Source organism: Macaca thibetana, chromosome 11 (genome assembly GCF_024542745.1).
Source record: "Macaca thibetana thibetana isolate TM-01 chromosome 11, ASM2454274v1, whole genome shotgun sequence".
NCBI classification, from domain to species: domain Eukaryota; kingdom Metazoa; phylum Chordata; class Mammalia; order Primates; family Cercopithecidae; genus Macaca; species Macaca thibetana.
This window is the reverse complement of record NC_065588.1, coordinates 60,289,489-60,305,412: the sequence shown is the minus strand read 5'-3', so window position 1 is coordinate 60,305,412 and position 15,924 is coordinate 60,289,489. Positions and strand designations below refer to the sequence as shown.

General features: G+C 38.2%; 2 protein-coding genes across 3 annotated transcripts in view; one reads left to right on the top strand and one right to left on the bottom strand.

Annotated features, from left to right (window-relative positions):
- The window catches only part of PPM1H (protein phosphatase, Mg2+/Mn2+ dependent 1H), a 1,465,797-nt gene that overhangs the window by 201,039 nt on the left and 1,248,834 nt on the right, over positions 1-15,924 (top strand). The window lies entirely within an intron of this gene.
- SRGAP1 (SLIT-ROBO Rho GTPase activating protein 1) overlaps positions 1-15,924 on the bottom strand; it is a 306,109-nt gene that overhangs the window by 30,826 nt on the left and 259,359 nt on the right. For both annotated transcript variants that reach the window (XM_050748400.1, XM_050748401.1), the window contains exons 16-17: positions 4,626-4,731; positions 1,694-1,918 (exon numbers count right to left, since the gene is read on the bottom strand). In XM_050748400.1, coding sequence (XP_050604357.1) covers positions 1,694-1,918; positions 4,626-4,731 — 331 coding nt within the window. The remainder of the gene's footprint in view (positions 1-1,693; positions 1,919-4,625; positions 4,732-15,924) is intronic.

Genomic DNA, 15,924 nt, shown 5'->3' with positions numbered 1-15,924 from the left:
AAGTTTCTATGCTATTTTTTAATTGATATATAATAGTTGTACATATTTTAGGCGTACATGTGATATTTTGATACCCATATACAAAGTGTAATGATCAAATCTGGGTAACTGGGATATCCATCACCTCAAACATTTATTTTTTCTTCATGTTGGGAACCTTACAATTCTTCTGTTCTTAAATATATAATACATTATTGTTAACTATAATTTTCCTACTGTACTACTGAATACTAAAGCTTATTCCTTCTAAATTTTTTTAGTTTTTTGAGACAGAGTCTTGCTCTGTCACCTAGGTTGGAGTGCAGTGGCACGAACTTGGCTCACTGCAACCTCTGCCTCCCATGTTCAAGTGATTCCCCTGCCTCAGCCTCTGGAGTAGCTGGGACTATAGGCATGCACCATCACGCCTGGCTAATTTTTGTATTTTTAGTAGAGACGGGGTTTCACCATGTTGGCCAGGCTGGTCTCTAACTCCTGACCTCAAGTGATCTGCCTGCCTCAGCCTCCCAAAGTGCTGGGATTATAGGCATGAGTCACTGCGCCCAGCCTTTGTTTTTTCTTTTTTAGAGACAGGGTCTTGTTTTGTTGCTCAGCCTGGAATGCAGTGTTGTGATCAGAGCTCACTGCAGCCTTAAACTCCTGGGCTCAAATGATCTTCCAGCATCAGCTTCTCAAATATCTGGGACTACAGGCACAAGCCACTGCACCCGTCTTATTCCTTCTACCTAACTGTATTTTTATAGCCCTTAACCAACTTCTCTTCATCCTTTCTATTCCCCTTCCTTTCCTAGCCTTTGGTAACCACCATTCTACTCTCTACTCTATGAGATCCACTCTTTTAGCTCCACGTATGAATAAGAACATGTGATATTTGTCTTTCCTGCCTGGCTTATGTCACTTAACATAATGACCTTCACTGCTAGGCATACATCCAAAAGAAAGGAAATCAGTGTATTGAAGAGATATCTGCACTCCCATATTTATTGTAGCATTAGTCACAATAGCCAAGATGTGAAAACAACCTACGTGTCTATCAACGAATGAATGGATTAAAGAAATTATGGTATATCTACACAATGGAATATTATTCAGCCATAAAAAAGAATGAGATCCTCTCATTTGCAGCAACATGGATGGAATGGGAGGCAATACTGCCATGCTAAAAATTTTATCTCAAAAATACATGAATATAATAAATTTACTCAAAATGACCTAAAGGTCTAACTATAATTATAGTTAGAATTATATTCGTTAGTAAGAGTGAAAACGAAAATAAGAATGAAAACACATTTGGTTGACAGGGCTCCTTTAAAATGAGAATTTAAAAACATTTTATATGAAACCAAAACCTCTGATTTAGACTGAAAAATAAAATGTCAATCTGTTATCTTTTCTTTATTTAATGTAATGATAAAAGTTAATATAGCTCTACATAATACCAGAACCCTTTTTCTCTATCAAAACCATGATAGGGTAGATTTATTTAAAAGATAAGAGTCCTTGCAGAAGAGAGAGGGATAAATATGAGTTTCCATGAGTCTTAGTATTCTAAAATTTATCTCAAGTGTTACTGCTTCTTCCTTTTAAGTTGGAAGCATTGGTGGCTTATAGGAAACTCTTTCTTCTAATCAAATGGATAGGTATATTTCCATAATTTTCGGTGGGAGAAGAGGACTACAAGTCTTAGACTTACCAATAGTCATCTCCAGCCATACATTTCTCATAAACAGGGCCGTCCAGCTCTTTAGCATCTGGGAAAATAGTCTCATGGTGGATGATGATGGTTTTGATAATTTCATTCACATGTGCTTGGCAAGACACTTGATCCTGTATTTCTGGGACAGGCATCAATGTTGGGCCAAAGCAAATGGCCAGGTTATAAGGGTCCATCATATTCTCATCGCTGTACTGTGATAGACTACAAAAGGAAACAAGAAAGGAGTTATAAAAGAACAAAGAGAAGAACAGGGCATACATGTTTAATAAGAAGACACTTCAATACTTTAATAAGATACTTCAACTTTAAGTTGGCTCAGCAAACTCCAAAGAAAGTGAAATGACATATGACCTTAACAAAGTAGAAACTGAGAGGGGATTCTAAGTCCTATTTGCTTAATTAAGTTGCATTTTTCAAAGTCAGGAGGGGGTTTAATATAATACTCACTACAATGGAGACCAGGATCACGTAAACGAGTTTTATTTGCAAATTTGACAGTCAGGCTCTAAATGCTCCTCAAGTAAATTTGGGATACACAGTAAGGATTTCCATAAAGCTTTATAGATGTCTTTAAAATTGTCTTCTCTCCATTCAAATATATCTCAGATTTTTAGTTTTCTCCTATAAATCTTGGGGAAAGCATAGAAGAAAACAAAGAACCTTTTCTTTGTAACTACTGAAAGGAGCAAATAACTCCAGGCTTTATAATCTGCTTTTGGGTAAGACAATCAACGCTAGGTGACAACCAGTGTCACAGAAGCCGTTATAAATATAAGAAAAGGGGAAAAGAATCCTCAATTCTTTTACTCTATGCAAGGCTTGCAAACTGTAGGGGAGATTTCCAGTTGTCTAGTACTAATTTCTACATTCTATTCAATGGGTATTTGTGAAATATTTTCACAGTGATGCAAAATAAGCCAGCTCTTTATTGCTATGCTCCCTGTTCTAGGGAGAGTTTAGATATGTTATCTTTCAGTGTATAGAATGTCAGTCTTGAAAGGAAATGTAAAATCCAGGTGAACATATGACAAACGGAAGGAGAAAAAGGAGACTCAACTACCTTTGTGAGATGATGACAGATACAAAGAAACTGAGATACCACATGACATACTTTACCCTTTTTTTGGAAATAAGACAGTCTAGAAAGTAGAAAATACAAAAGCATAATTTCCACAGCTAACATATGTTTTTCCCTTCTGCCATTTCTCAAACACACAATATTTAAAAAAATTCACAATAACAGTAAATGATCATGTTACAGATCATCTTGAAAATGGAGATTCTGAATAAGAATGGCCTAATTTCCAAAAGACACGCTTCAGCTCAGTGGAGACAGTCACAGTTAATCTTTCTGGGTCTTTAGTGCTGGCTTGCAAACAAAAACGTGATGTAAAAATGTTATTTCCAAGTTTTGATTCTGCAGTAAAATAATAGCTTATCTCTCTTTTCACAATCCCCATCCCAAGCATCCTGCCCTAGAGGCTGGGCCCTTGTGTCTGCATGAAGGCAGATGCAACCAGCCAGAGGGCCTCTGGGTAGCACCACTGGAAGCAATGCCAGCAACACCCATGGTGCATTTGCCATTCTTCTGAGATGCGTGAGGAGTTAGGTTCAGGTTTTGAGAACTTTCTTAATTAACAGACTGCTTTCCTAGTCCATTATGGATTATTAGTTCACAGAGGATTTTGTTCAGGTATGTCAGGAAGATTTGGTAGGAATGGTATGGAGGGGGCCAGTAGGAATGCAAGGTACTCCATCCTGGGGTATGGTGGTGGTGGGGTGGGGCGGGGCAGGCAAGCCTCTGGATTTTTAAAACTGCCTGAGTGACTGTGTTTCCTTAAAGGTAAAAATGTACAGCGTCTAGCCTAAACATAGTTTAAACCTATCTCTCTAGATACTGCTTATTTCTGGTGGTGATTAATGTACAAAGGGGTTGCTACTGTCATTTGTGAATGTTTTAGGCACCACAAGTCAGCAGTAGAGTTTCTTTCTGTATGGTTCTCTGCCAACATTTCCCTATTGTATGATACTTGGCTCCTGGGGTCAAGCTGAGTGGTTATGATTTCAGAACTAGTCAGCAGGATTGTAATAAGTCACCGTGGCTTTTGAGAACTCCAAATGTCCCATGAAATACCAAAAAGAAAATACCCGAATTTTAGGAAAGGAGAATCCATGCTAGCATGAGAAGGCATTTCCCCAAGTTTATTCAAGAAGTTGATGCCCCTCCATTTCTTTATTTCCAGCTGCTTAACTGAAATGCTGAATAGCAAGGGGATTCTTAGTAGGACGTGGGGAAGCTGTTCTTATAACGGAACCCATACAGCAGGAAGTAGCATAGCTGAAAATCACGCTGCCGAAATTAAAAGAATAAAGTTCTTTGAAAATTATGTAGTAATTTAAAAGATTTGTTACTTTGTTTAAGAGAACATTTTGAGGTATTTTCTTCTTGATAAGGTCTCATTACAGTGAATTTGCAGAAATTCTTTTTTGGATCTGTGTACAGCTCCCATCTATGATTTTCTTCCATCCCCAACTACAATATTAAAAAGTCACAGAAATTTTCCGCAACGAACAGCCAGTTTCCATCATTTTGACAAAAACATTCATGACAGTTTTGGATGGAGGTTGGAAAAACACTGAATAACACTTTTCACTGAAAAGTGTTTTTTTTTTTTTTTAAAGTAATATTTAAATATCTTTGCATTTGTGGCTACAGTTTCTACATCCAGGGTAGGGCTTTCATCTATCAATGACGCTGATCTGCTAAGGAAAAATGTACCTTCAGTCTATATTCAATCATTTTTCTCTTTGACGCTGCTGATAAATGGAACCCAATGTACATTTTGCAGGATCCAAGAACAAAGACAGAATTCAGATGGGCCTTTTGTTAGAGCATTCAGGTACTTACTGATTGAGGAAGGCAAAGAGGTATCTCATCACTATAAGGACCGACCTGGGCAAAGTCAGGAGGAGTTTGCGGATGTGAAGCGCCCTCTCATAGAGATTATCTATTCCTACAGACGGAAGATGACATGGTGAGAGTCCTTTCACTCGCCACATTTAAAACAGAACATTGCAGTACATGGATTACCAGTACACATCTGAATACAAGCAACACCTTGCTCTTGTGTGAGATGCAATTGTAACCAAAACAGTGAATAAATGATCGGCTTGGGTATACCACCATTCCAGAGGGCTTCTCCTCTGACCCTCACCGTTTTCTCTGACTTTCATGGACTTGGCTTTGAGTAGTTTAGAGTCTTCTAGATTTAAAAACCATTTTTTTCCTTTGCTGCTAATTCTAAATTTTGTATCTGATATGATTTCAACTTCTTCTTGCTGCACACTAACCAAAGTAGCTTTCTGGGGCAAGGCACCCCTTCCCCAACTGTTATGCGTTAATTCATCATATATTTGTCTATGACTATGATCCAGGCAATGTGCCAGGTTTAGAATCTCTCCTTTCTCAAAATTACCATTGCATTTTACTTATATGGCTTTTCACCTTGTATTACATTATACCATCAATATTAGGACAGCCTACCAGGTTTCAAGCACTAGGAATACATTAGCAATACAATTCCTGCCTTCATATGATGTATGCCCTTATGTTTATAGCTATTTATTTCCTTATCTCATCCTCCCTGTGGGATGGTGAGCTCCCCCAAGAGAGGATTACCTGAGACTAGTGTTATGCTACCTCTTCGCCGGGAATACAAACTGTCCAAAGTGTCTCAGTACTAAAGTGCTTATGAACATCAGCAAAAAGGTTACCACTACAACACATTATTGGTATAATTCTCTATATATTTAAGAACACATTTTCACATTTGCTGTCTAAGTTAAAGGGAATAACAAACTTTGCAGTAGGCAGAGCACACACTGTCATCCCCATTTATGAGATTAGGAAAATGAGAACTGGGCTAGTGGCATACCCAAGGTCAGCAGGCTAGAAGGGGGAGAGCTGGGGCCACAACCTATGTGTCCTGTTTCGTAAGTCTGGTTTCATAAGTCTGTTTCATAAGTTTGTTTCCTGTTTCCTAAGTCTGGTTGCCTTTCTTCGATCCCAAGACTACAACTTTGTAGAGTTGTAGTTTGAAGATACCCAATAAGTATATATTTAAGAAAATATTTCCAAAAAAGTAGTATGTTTGAAAACATTTATGAAGCTTTCTATACTTTGTATCACCATACTGTTCTTAATTGCTCTTGAGATATTCATGAAAATACCTGAAAATTCTCAGTCCATAGCCTCTGACACCATAGTCAACTCATTCTCCTAATTATTATTGTTGTTTTTTAAACCTTCTTCCACCCACAAATGTGGATAACTCTCCAAGATTTCTACCTGGTCCTCCTCAATGGCAACCTCATCCAGTTGCAAGGTTACAAACATCACTTCTAAGATGACATCTTTGCTTCATTTTTCTCCCTTGAATGGAAACGAAGTCCCGTAGTTTCTAGTTCTAGATATCTCACCGCTAATTTTCTAATTGAAGTCTTGATTATTTCTAAATTAGACTATCAAAATACTCTCCTAACTCAGTTTCCCTTTCCAATTCCTCTTGTATCAGTGGCTCTCAACCTTGACTTGGATTCACTTGGCGAGATTAAAAATGCTGACACCTGAGATTCTTTTATGCAGCCAGGGTTGAGAACCACCGTCTTAATTACTCTTGCCAAGCTCATTTCCCTGGAATCTTGAGTGCTGACCCCAGCTGTTTTCCACTTATTATCAAACTGGGCATTTTATTTTCCCTTCTGCATAGCTGAAAAGGTGTGAAAAATCTATTAGAAATATTCTTGATTAACCAAGAATGAGTTGACAAAACAAGCAATAATTTATCAGGATTCCTGGGAAAAAAACACTTCCATTCCCACCTTTAAGTATGCCAAAGTTGGAACCGTAGCTCTGTCATCTTTCAGCAAATGCAATTTCAGAAACTCTTGAACCAGAATGTAAGTAAAACATTATCATGCAATTAACATTCTCATTCTTTCATTTTTATTCTTTCACCATAAACCTAAAATTTATAATAGTGTGATCTTAGTAATACTGAATTGGATATATTACATTTTGCCTTTTTTATTTGTAAAATATTTCAAAATGGAAAAACTATAACACTATGAACAAGGCAGATTAGGGTTATATCTATTGCATACAAGCACTTCAACATAATTCCCAGGCAGTGGTCTCAATTTTTTTTTTCCCTGAAAAGAGGGAATAAGATGCTTAAAAAAGAAGTTATTCAACAGGTGTATAAATTCTCTCAGGCCACAATAACTCAATAATTAAGTTATCAACATTTCCACCCAATTCAGTCCTAGTAGGATCAAGACATGTCCCAGAGTAAGCTGTTTATCTCCATGACAACTTCAAGTGATATGTGCAAAACCACACTGTACAGAGAGGGAAGATGAAATGCCTACAGATGAAGTAATTTGAAAGTCATTGAGAATTTAATGGGGGGAATTTTGTACCTTTAAATACTATTTCAACACAGCTGCATTATTATCGCATATCAGAAATTAACTGGTTGAATGTTTATTACCTAAAATAGCTGATTTTATAAAAAGTGTAATGTTGTTGCTACTTTAAGGAAGACAAGGATGATTTAGCATACCTGTATCTAGAAAGCCTATCTCTAAAAATGAAAAAGAAAAAACCCTTCAAAAGCGAAATTATACATATTATGATTTATTCTTAAGACAACAACAAAACTTCTCCCACTGTTAATTGAGGATCTTGGGTGTTTCAAAAGTGAAGTTTCCTCATTCTCCAAGCAAATCCTCATTTTAAAGTTAAGGTCGAGGCTAAGGTGAGAAAATTGCTTGAGCCCAGGAGTTCAAGGCTCCAGCGAGCTATGATCACACCACTACACTCTAGTCTGGGCAACAGAGCAATACATCATCTCTAAAAAAATTAATAGTCATAAAATTAAGGTCAACTATCAGGGACAGGATTTTTGTAGCTTAACGCTAGTTTTGAAGGCCTAGAGTTAAAAACAAAAGGAGGCCGGGCGCGGTGGCTCACGCCTGTAATCCCAGCACTTTGGGAGGCCGAGGCGGGCGGATCACAAGGTCAGGAGATCGAGACCACGGTGAAACCCCGTCTCTACTAAAAATACAAAAAATTAGCCGGGCGCGGTTGTGGGCGCCTGTAGTCCCAGCTACTCGGGAGGCTGAGGCAGGAGAATGGCGTGAACCCGGGAGGCGGAGCTTGCAGTGAGCCGAGATCGCGCCACTGCACTCCAGCCTGGGCTGGGCGACAGAGCGAGACTCCGTCTCAAAAAAAAAAAAAAAAAAAAAAAAAAAAAAAAGGAAAGGAAAGGATGTAAAAAGAACCACTCTTACTATATTATTCATCTTTAATATTTGTCAAATCCCATAGATGGCCAGTCACTCTGGAAGCTACATTCTCTATAACTACAGGACATAGGCGTTACTTCCAAGAGGTTTTGTTGTTGTTGTTGTTGTTGTTGTTTTTGAGACACAGTCTCACTCTGTCATCTAGGCTGGAGTGCAGTGGGGCGATCTCGGCTCACTGCAACCTCCGCCTCCCAGGTCCAGGTGATTCTGAGGCCTCAGACTCCCAGGTAGCTGGGATTAGGAGCACCCACCACCATGCCTAATTTTTGTATTTTTAGTAAAGAGGGGATTTTGCCAAATTGTCCAGGTTGGTCTCGAACTCCTGGCCTCAAGTGATCTGCCCACTTTGGCCTCCCGAAGTGCTGGGATTACAGGTATGAGCCACCATGCCCGGCCCCAAGATGTTTAATCTTAATTCAAAATCCTCTTGTTTCTGTCTCTTGGTTCTAAACTTAGTCCCCTCTACCTCTTAAAGGCAGTTCTAAAATTTTATTTAACAAGAATTGAGGGAACAAATATTTGTACACCAGTTTCAGAGTAGCATTATTCATAATAACCAAAAGGTAGAGACAACCTAAATGTTCATTGACAGATGAATGGATAAACAAAATGTGGTATGCACACACAATGGAACATTATTCAGCCTTAAAAAGAAACGAATTTCTGACACATGCTACAACATGCATGAGTCTGGAGGACACTATGCTAACTGAAGCTAGTCACCAAAAGAACAAACATTATATGATTCCACTTACGTTAGGTACCTAGAATAGGCAAACGCATAGAGACAGAAAGTAGAAGAGATAAAGCCAGGGCCTGGGGCAGAAGTGCAGAAGGATGGGGAGTTATTGTTTGATGAGCACCGAGTTTCTGTTTGGGAAGATGAAAAAGTTCTAGAAATGGATAGTGGTGATAATTGTGAACGTACTTAATGCCACCGAACTGTACACTTAAAAATTGCTAAAATGGTAAATTTCATTTTTTTATATATATATATGGTTATATATATATATATGGTTATATATATATATAACCACAGCAAAAGAATGAGGGGGTATGTGGGATGCGAATGAAAGATTTCAGGGGAAAAGCAACAAGGACATAAGTGACACCAAAAAGACTAGATAAAGTTATGTGAGGCAGATGTACATTCTCTATAACTACAGAAACATAAATCAAAGCAAAACAGAACTGCTGGCATTCCTGAAGTAGTAGCAAATCTATTCGTCTTGAAGGCTTCCGACCGTGATGGCTGCGAGCAGGACTCCCAATTCTACCTGGCTGGCTGCTCAACAGGCGCGCGATGTGCCTCCGACAGGAGCTTTGCTCTGGTATAAATGACTCATTTACTCTTGAGTCCAGTTAGCGGGCAAAATTTATGGTTGCTGCTGACACTCTGATGAATGTGCATTCCTAGCTGGCTCTGAGTGTGGCAATTCATGGTCTTTCACAATTTCATGCTGGAGGGAAAGATGGGTCTTTTCTTCCCCTCAGAAAAGTTGTCAGTGAGGAAAATCAGTATTTCATTTGGACTTCTTGTAAGCTGGGCTTTGTTTTCCACAATTCAAAGTCTCATGTAATTAGGTAAAAGTGGCATTCATCCAACCTTGATCACATGCTCAAAGCTCCCTGGGTTAATTTATGTTCTTTTCCCAGCAAGGCAAGATCCTCATGTTAGAGTCCCAACTTCCCAGCAGGCGGCTCAGACAGCTCCATGTAAATGCATGTGAAAAATTTACCATAAAACACAAGTTACTTCAGCAAATGGCAAAAAGTTCAAATGGTCATCACTCTGAAAATACCGGTTCTTCTGTGGACTATTTGTAGAAGTATTGGTTTGCCAGAAAACAAATAATAAATCACAAGATGCAAATTTCTCCTTCAGTATGAAGGCAGGGAAGGAAATTCCTCGGTGGCCACATTTAGAAACTGTTTATTTAACAGTGGGTACACACGTACTTGTGAGTTCCACGGCCTAACAACTGGCATTCAAGATGAATGTACCAGTTTCAGGACATTTTTAGGTTCACACTAACAATGTCAAGGTGTTCATCAAACCTTTGTATATAATTGTTTAATAGACTGACTTCTGTGAATTAAACCATTGATGCCTCTCCTAAATAACAGCACTATAGAAATACAAACATAGATGTTTCCTGTTCTGCTGAATTAACATATTGAGGTTAGGAAAGAAACTGAGTCTTAGCCTAGAGAGCTTTACCTACTCAGTTCAGATACTCAGCCTATTAAATAGTTTTAAGGATAAAGGAAACATGAAGAACATTATTATAAGGCATCAAACAGAAATTTAGAATTCAGAGAGAAAACCACCACGTAGGTCCATAAAGCTGAAAGAAATTCTTATAGCGAAAACATATATTAGAGCACCAGAAAAAGAGTTCAGAAATGTTTTTCATGAAATAATCAGAAAAGGCAAATAAATTTAGGTACTAAGAAGCTCATCATAGTATTTTGGCATAATTGCAAAATCACTGGAAACAATCTAAATGTCTAAACTAGGGGACTTGTTACATAAAATAGAAATTGTTATAGGGTCACCAAAAGCTATATTTTGAAAATAATATTATTGAGTTTTAAAAAAGTGGTTTATGAAGAGCCAGTGTGGCGTGACATAATTTTTGCAACAGCTTGGCTGGGCACAGTGGCTCACGCCTTAATCCCAGCACTTTGGGAGGGTGAGGCGGGTGTATTGCTTGAGTCCAGGAGTTCAAGACCAGCCTGGGCAATGTGGTGAAACCCCATCTCTACCAAAAAAATACAAAAATTAGCTGGGTGTGGTGGTGCACGCCTGTGGTCCCAGCTACTTGGGAGGCTGAGGGGGGAGGATCACTTTAGCCTGGGAGGCAGAGGTTGCAGTGAGCTGTGATCATGCCACTGCAATCCAGCCTGGACAACAGAGTGAGAGCCTGTCTCAAAAACAATTTTTTTTACAACACCTTTATTGAGATATAATTAATATACGATATAATTTACCCATTTACAGTTTACCAATGATTTTTAGTACATTTAGAGTTGTGCAAGATCACCTCAATCATTTTAGAGTATTTTCATCACTTCAAAAACAAACCTCTTATCCATTAGTGGTCACTTGGTACAATATAATTTTTATGAAAAGTACATAGGAGTGGTGTACCCACAAAATGGATTATTATTTTGCAATCAAAAAGAATGAAGTACTGATACCTACTATAACATGGATGATCCTTGAAAACATTATGCTAAGTGAAAGCCAATCACAAAGGACAACATACTGTCTAATTCTATTCATATGAAATGGCCAGAACAGGCAAATCTATAGAAACAGAAAGTAGATTAGTGATTGCCTAGGGCTGGGGGTGGTGGTGGTTATGAGTAAATGGGGAGTAATTGCTAATGTTTGCTAACTGGGGTTTCTTTTGGGGGTAATAAAAATGTACTATAATTGATTGTGGTGATGGTTGCACAATTCTGTGACTATACTAAAAACCACTGGCCCGTACTCTTTAATGGATGAATTGTAGAGTATGAGAATTATATCTCAATCAAGCTGTTTTACAAAGTACATAAGTACTGTAGAAAAACTCTGGAAAGATACTGAAAATGTTATCACTATCCCTGTGTACAGAAATTACAATTCGTTCTTAGTTTATAATTTTTCTACAGTGATAACGTGTTAATTGCATAACATTAGGTTGGTGCAAAAGTAATCGTGGTTTTTGCCGCTGAAAGTAAGGGCAAAAGCCACAATAACTTTTGCAACAACCTAATAAATAATTAAAAAAGCACTGACTACTCATTTGATGATTTAAGGAATTATTGTTTGTTTTAAGGGTATGATAATGGTATTGTAGTTATGTTGCATATTAACATGAAACATAATATTTGTTGTTGTTTGTTGTACACAAAATGTGTACATGCCAGTGGTACTCTTTGGGTAGTGGAATTATGGAATTTTGGTAGACAATATTTTATGTGCTTTTGTGCATTTTTCAGGTACTCTACAATGACTTCATGTTGGTTTTGTGATAGGAAAAAAAATTCTCCCTTAAGAAACCATTTCCTCATATCCAAGTAGTCATCTAAATAATAACACCTAATGCACAATGAAGTGAAAATGTTTCATCTGGGCTCACAGCCTTAAGGCAGTCAGAAAAAAAACATGAATTACTTGAGTGGCTTTTCTAGGGCAAGTCACTTGAACTTATGCCCTAGGAAATCTCAGAGCCATGATACAGGGATATTCTAGAAGCTGCCCAGACTTTGTGGGTATGACCTGGAGCATTGACAAAACCACTCACAAAGTGGATGGTTAAAACAAAACAAAACAAAACAAAATAACTCTTGGGTGAGAAACTGAGAAACTACCAAGTTTGTCACTTCAAATTTATGTTGCATTTGGTTTTACCATGTCTTCATCCAGATAAGTAATCTTTAAAAAGAAATGTACAATAAATTGGGGAAAAAATAGTGCATTTTTTTTTAAAAAGGCCAAGATAAATTTCCTTTGACTACATGTATTTGTAAGCTTCCAAAGAACGTGGTCACTCAGGGTCATAAGGCATAAACATGGCTGGATAATTACTCAACACACACACACACGCACACACACACACACACACCCCTTTCCCCAAACAATCCAAAAATAGGTAAGCAAAAAGTAGTGGGTGCTCCAGAGACTCATGCGAACTCTTAGAAAAGATGAAAAGGGAAGATTTTTCTATACAAAATAACTGTCATGTGAAATTACTTTAATAGGGAAAATCAAACCCAATTACAGCAATGCTTACAAGATGACAAGAGTAAAAACAATCTATCAAACAGATCTCTCTTTCCTGTAAAATTTCAAAATCTTTGTTTCTATTGTATATTAACTTAGCCTGCATTTATTTGTAAATATCTTACCTTTCCTGCTATATTTTAAGCCTCTTACATGCAAGAATCAAGTCTCTGAATCCCTAGAAAGTTTTATACATTGTAGGCAATTAATCAACTTGGTTCAAATCATCAAAAGTCTGCAATATTGATAAGGGGATACAATGATAAAAGATGTATTATGCTACTCAAATAATTTATTGAAAATCCAGGGAAAATGCAGGAAAATCCAGGAAAAATGTATTATGGTCACATTGGTAAGAAAAAAATGCTTGCTTAGAGATAATAACATCCAAGAATCCTCTCCTTCTTAAGAGGTTAAATGTTGGAGGAAAAGGGGTTGTTATATAAAGAGGTTGTTAGTGTCAATATGTATATTTTTGAAAAACCTGCCATTCTGTAAAACTGTGCACTAAAAGTAATAAGACTTATGGGGAAAAATAGGGTTGGGGCAGACTACTCAACATTTATGAAACTTTGTAACTAGAGCACTAATGAAAACATTAACAATCCTATTAAAATCCAAGGATTATGAATCCATTGATTTTGATTAATCCATTGTTTTAATACAGGAGGGAATGTCATTGTAGCTTCTTCATTTGCACTTGAGCACTGCAGGCACTGCCTATATGAAAGTTATCTCCATAGATTTTTTTCCTTGTAGTTTACATATTTGCTAAATATGACTCTAATTGTGAGAAAACTTGACGTGGATTATTACAAGGCATTTAATGTGCTGGGAAAAATCATGCTGGAACCAATGTAACTTGAGGATAACACTAATATTTCTAAATTCATGTGAGTTAATTATGCCAAAGAAACGCATATTTAGCAGAACAGACAGATTGCTAAGTAGCTAACCCAGGTACTGGCATATGTGACCAGAGTTTATAGTCAGAGTAATTGTAATAGTAGTAATGATGACAGCTTGCAACACTTACTGAGGGTTACTATGTGCCAGGCATGATGTTAAACCCTGAACATGGACTATCTCATTTATTCTTCACATAGACTCTATGAAGTAGATGAAGAAACAGCTATTTAATAAGATTAAGTATTAATCTTTGCTCAAGTTTATACAAAGTTGGAAAGTGGTAAAGCTAGGATTTGAACCTAGATCTTTCTGACTCTATGGCCTCAGTTATTAAAAACCACTATGAAATGTTATTTTTCATCTAATAAAAGTGTGAAATGATTCTATAATGGTAACTGACAATGTGGCCCAATGCTCTTTATCCAACTGGTACATGTACATGTTACAGCTGACATGATGTATGGACCTAGAAAACCACTAAGCATTGTACAGCACTTGTTATTTTTCCAGACTTAAGCTTTTTGGCTAGGATGTGAGGGAAATCTTTGGAGATGGCCAAAGGAGAATTCCAGAAGTGAGACACCTCCTTTTCATTTCTTTCCAGCTGGGTCAGAGGTTCATTGTGATGACTCAGGCTACGCAAGGGCTGTGGAATGGACGTGCAGCTTTACTTCTAAATTCCAATGGGACATCCGACTGGGGAGGATTATGACCGGGAAATTCATACCCAAGTGGAGCCAGGACTCTACGCACCAATGCGAGACAAAGAACTTGTGGTGGAATCTTGACTTTTCAATTCATTTCATCTATAAATTCTATTTAACTTAAAATGCTCCAGGAGTTAACTAATTCCTAACATTTGGGACTTGGCCAAATGTTAGGGCTGCAAAACTGAGTAATCCATAAATCCATAGGCCTGTGGAGCTAACTGTGGGCACTTCATTGAGCATATTCTGTGTCAGGCACTCTTCTTGGCATTTTACATGTATTAACTCACTAAATTCTCACAACCCTATGATGTAAGGATTAATGTTCTCCCTATTTTATAGGTGAGGAAACTGAGATGCAGAGAGCTTAAGAAACCTGCCTAAGGTCACACAGCTGATGACTGTGTGGCAGAGCTAGGATTTGAACTAGGCTCTTTGAATCCAGAGTCTCCATTCTTAACCTACTGCCTAAACTCCTTCTCTAGCAGTAGGAGACAGAGGGGTTAAACAAATTATAATGTGGGGAGATCAGAAAAATTCTAGACATACGTACCCAATAGAATTCTGGGAGAGGAGAAAGTGATTAATCCTGGTTGGAGTGGTGGGGAGGACAGAGTTGTGGGAGGAGTGCCAATTTGGCAAAGCCTTCACAGCAGATGTTGAATGGTTATCAGGGACAGCTGAGGAAACAGCATAGGCAAGCGGATGGAGGTGGAAAATAGCCTGGCATGTGTACAGTCTGCTACTGCTGAAATATACAGTAAATATGGTAGGGTAGCAGGGGAGGACTGTGTAGCAGTAGAAGATATCAGAGAGAGGAAGAATTCAATTCTATGAATTGGCCATGCCATGGAGTTTGCTTTTTCTTTTTTTTTGAGACAGTCTTACTCTGTCACTCAGGCTGGAGTGCAGTGGCACGATCTCGGCTCACTGCAACCTCCGCCTACCAGACTCAAGAGATCCTCCTGCTTCAGCCTCCCAAGAAACTGGGAATCCAGGTGCATGCCACCATGCCTGGCTAATTTTTTATTTTTAGTAGAGATGGGGTTTTGCCATGTTGCCCAGGCTGGTCTCGAACTACTGGAGACCAAGCAATCAGCACACCTTGGGGAGTTTGCTTTTATGTGGGAAATACTGAAATAGGTTTTAAAAAGGGGAGAAAGCAAGCAATCCAGTTTTTTTTTTTTTTCTTTTACTCGCTGCAGTGTGGAGAATGGAAGGGTGCAGGGCCGGGGTCAGGGGGTAGGGTTTGGGAAAGGAAGGCAAAATCTAGAAGTAGAGTCCATTTAAGAGACTCTAACTATCCCCAGTGAGAAACCAAGGTGATGGGGATGGGGAAGGAGGGATGAGTAGCGAGATGTTTTTTTGAGGCCAGATCAACAGGACTTGTTGATTCAGGTGGGGGGGTCGGGGGACTGTAGGGAGGTTTCTTTATTAAGAGTAAA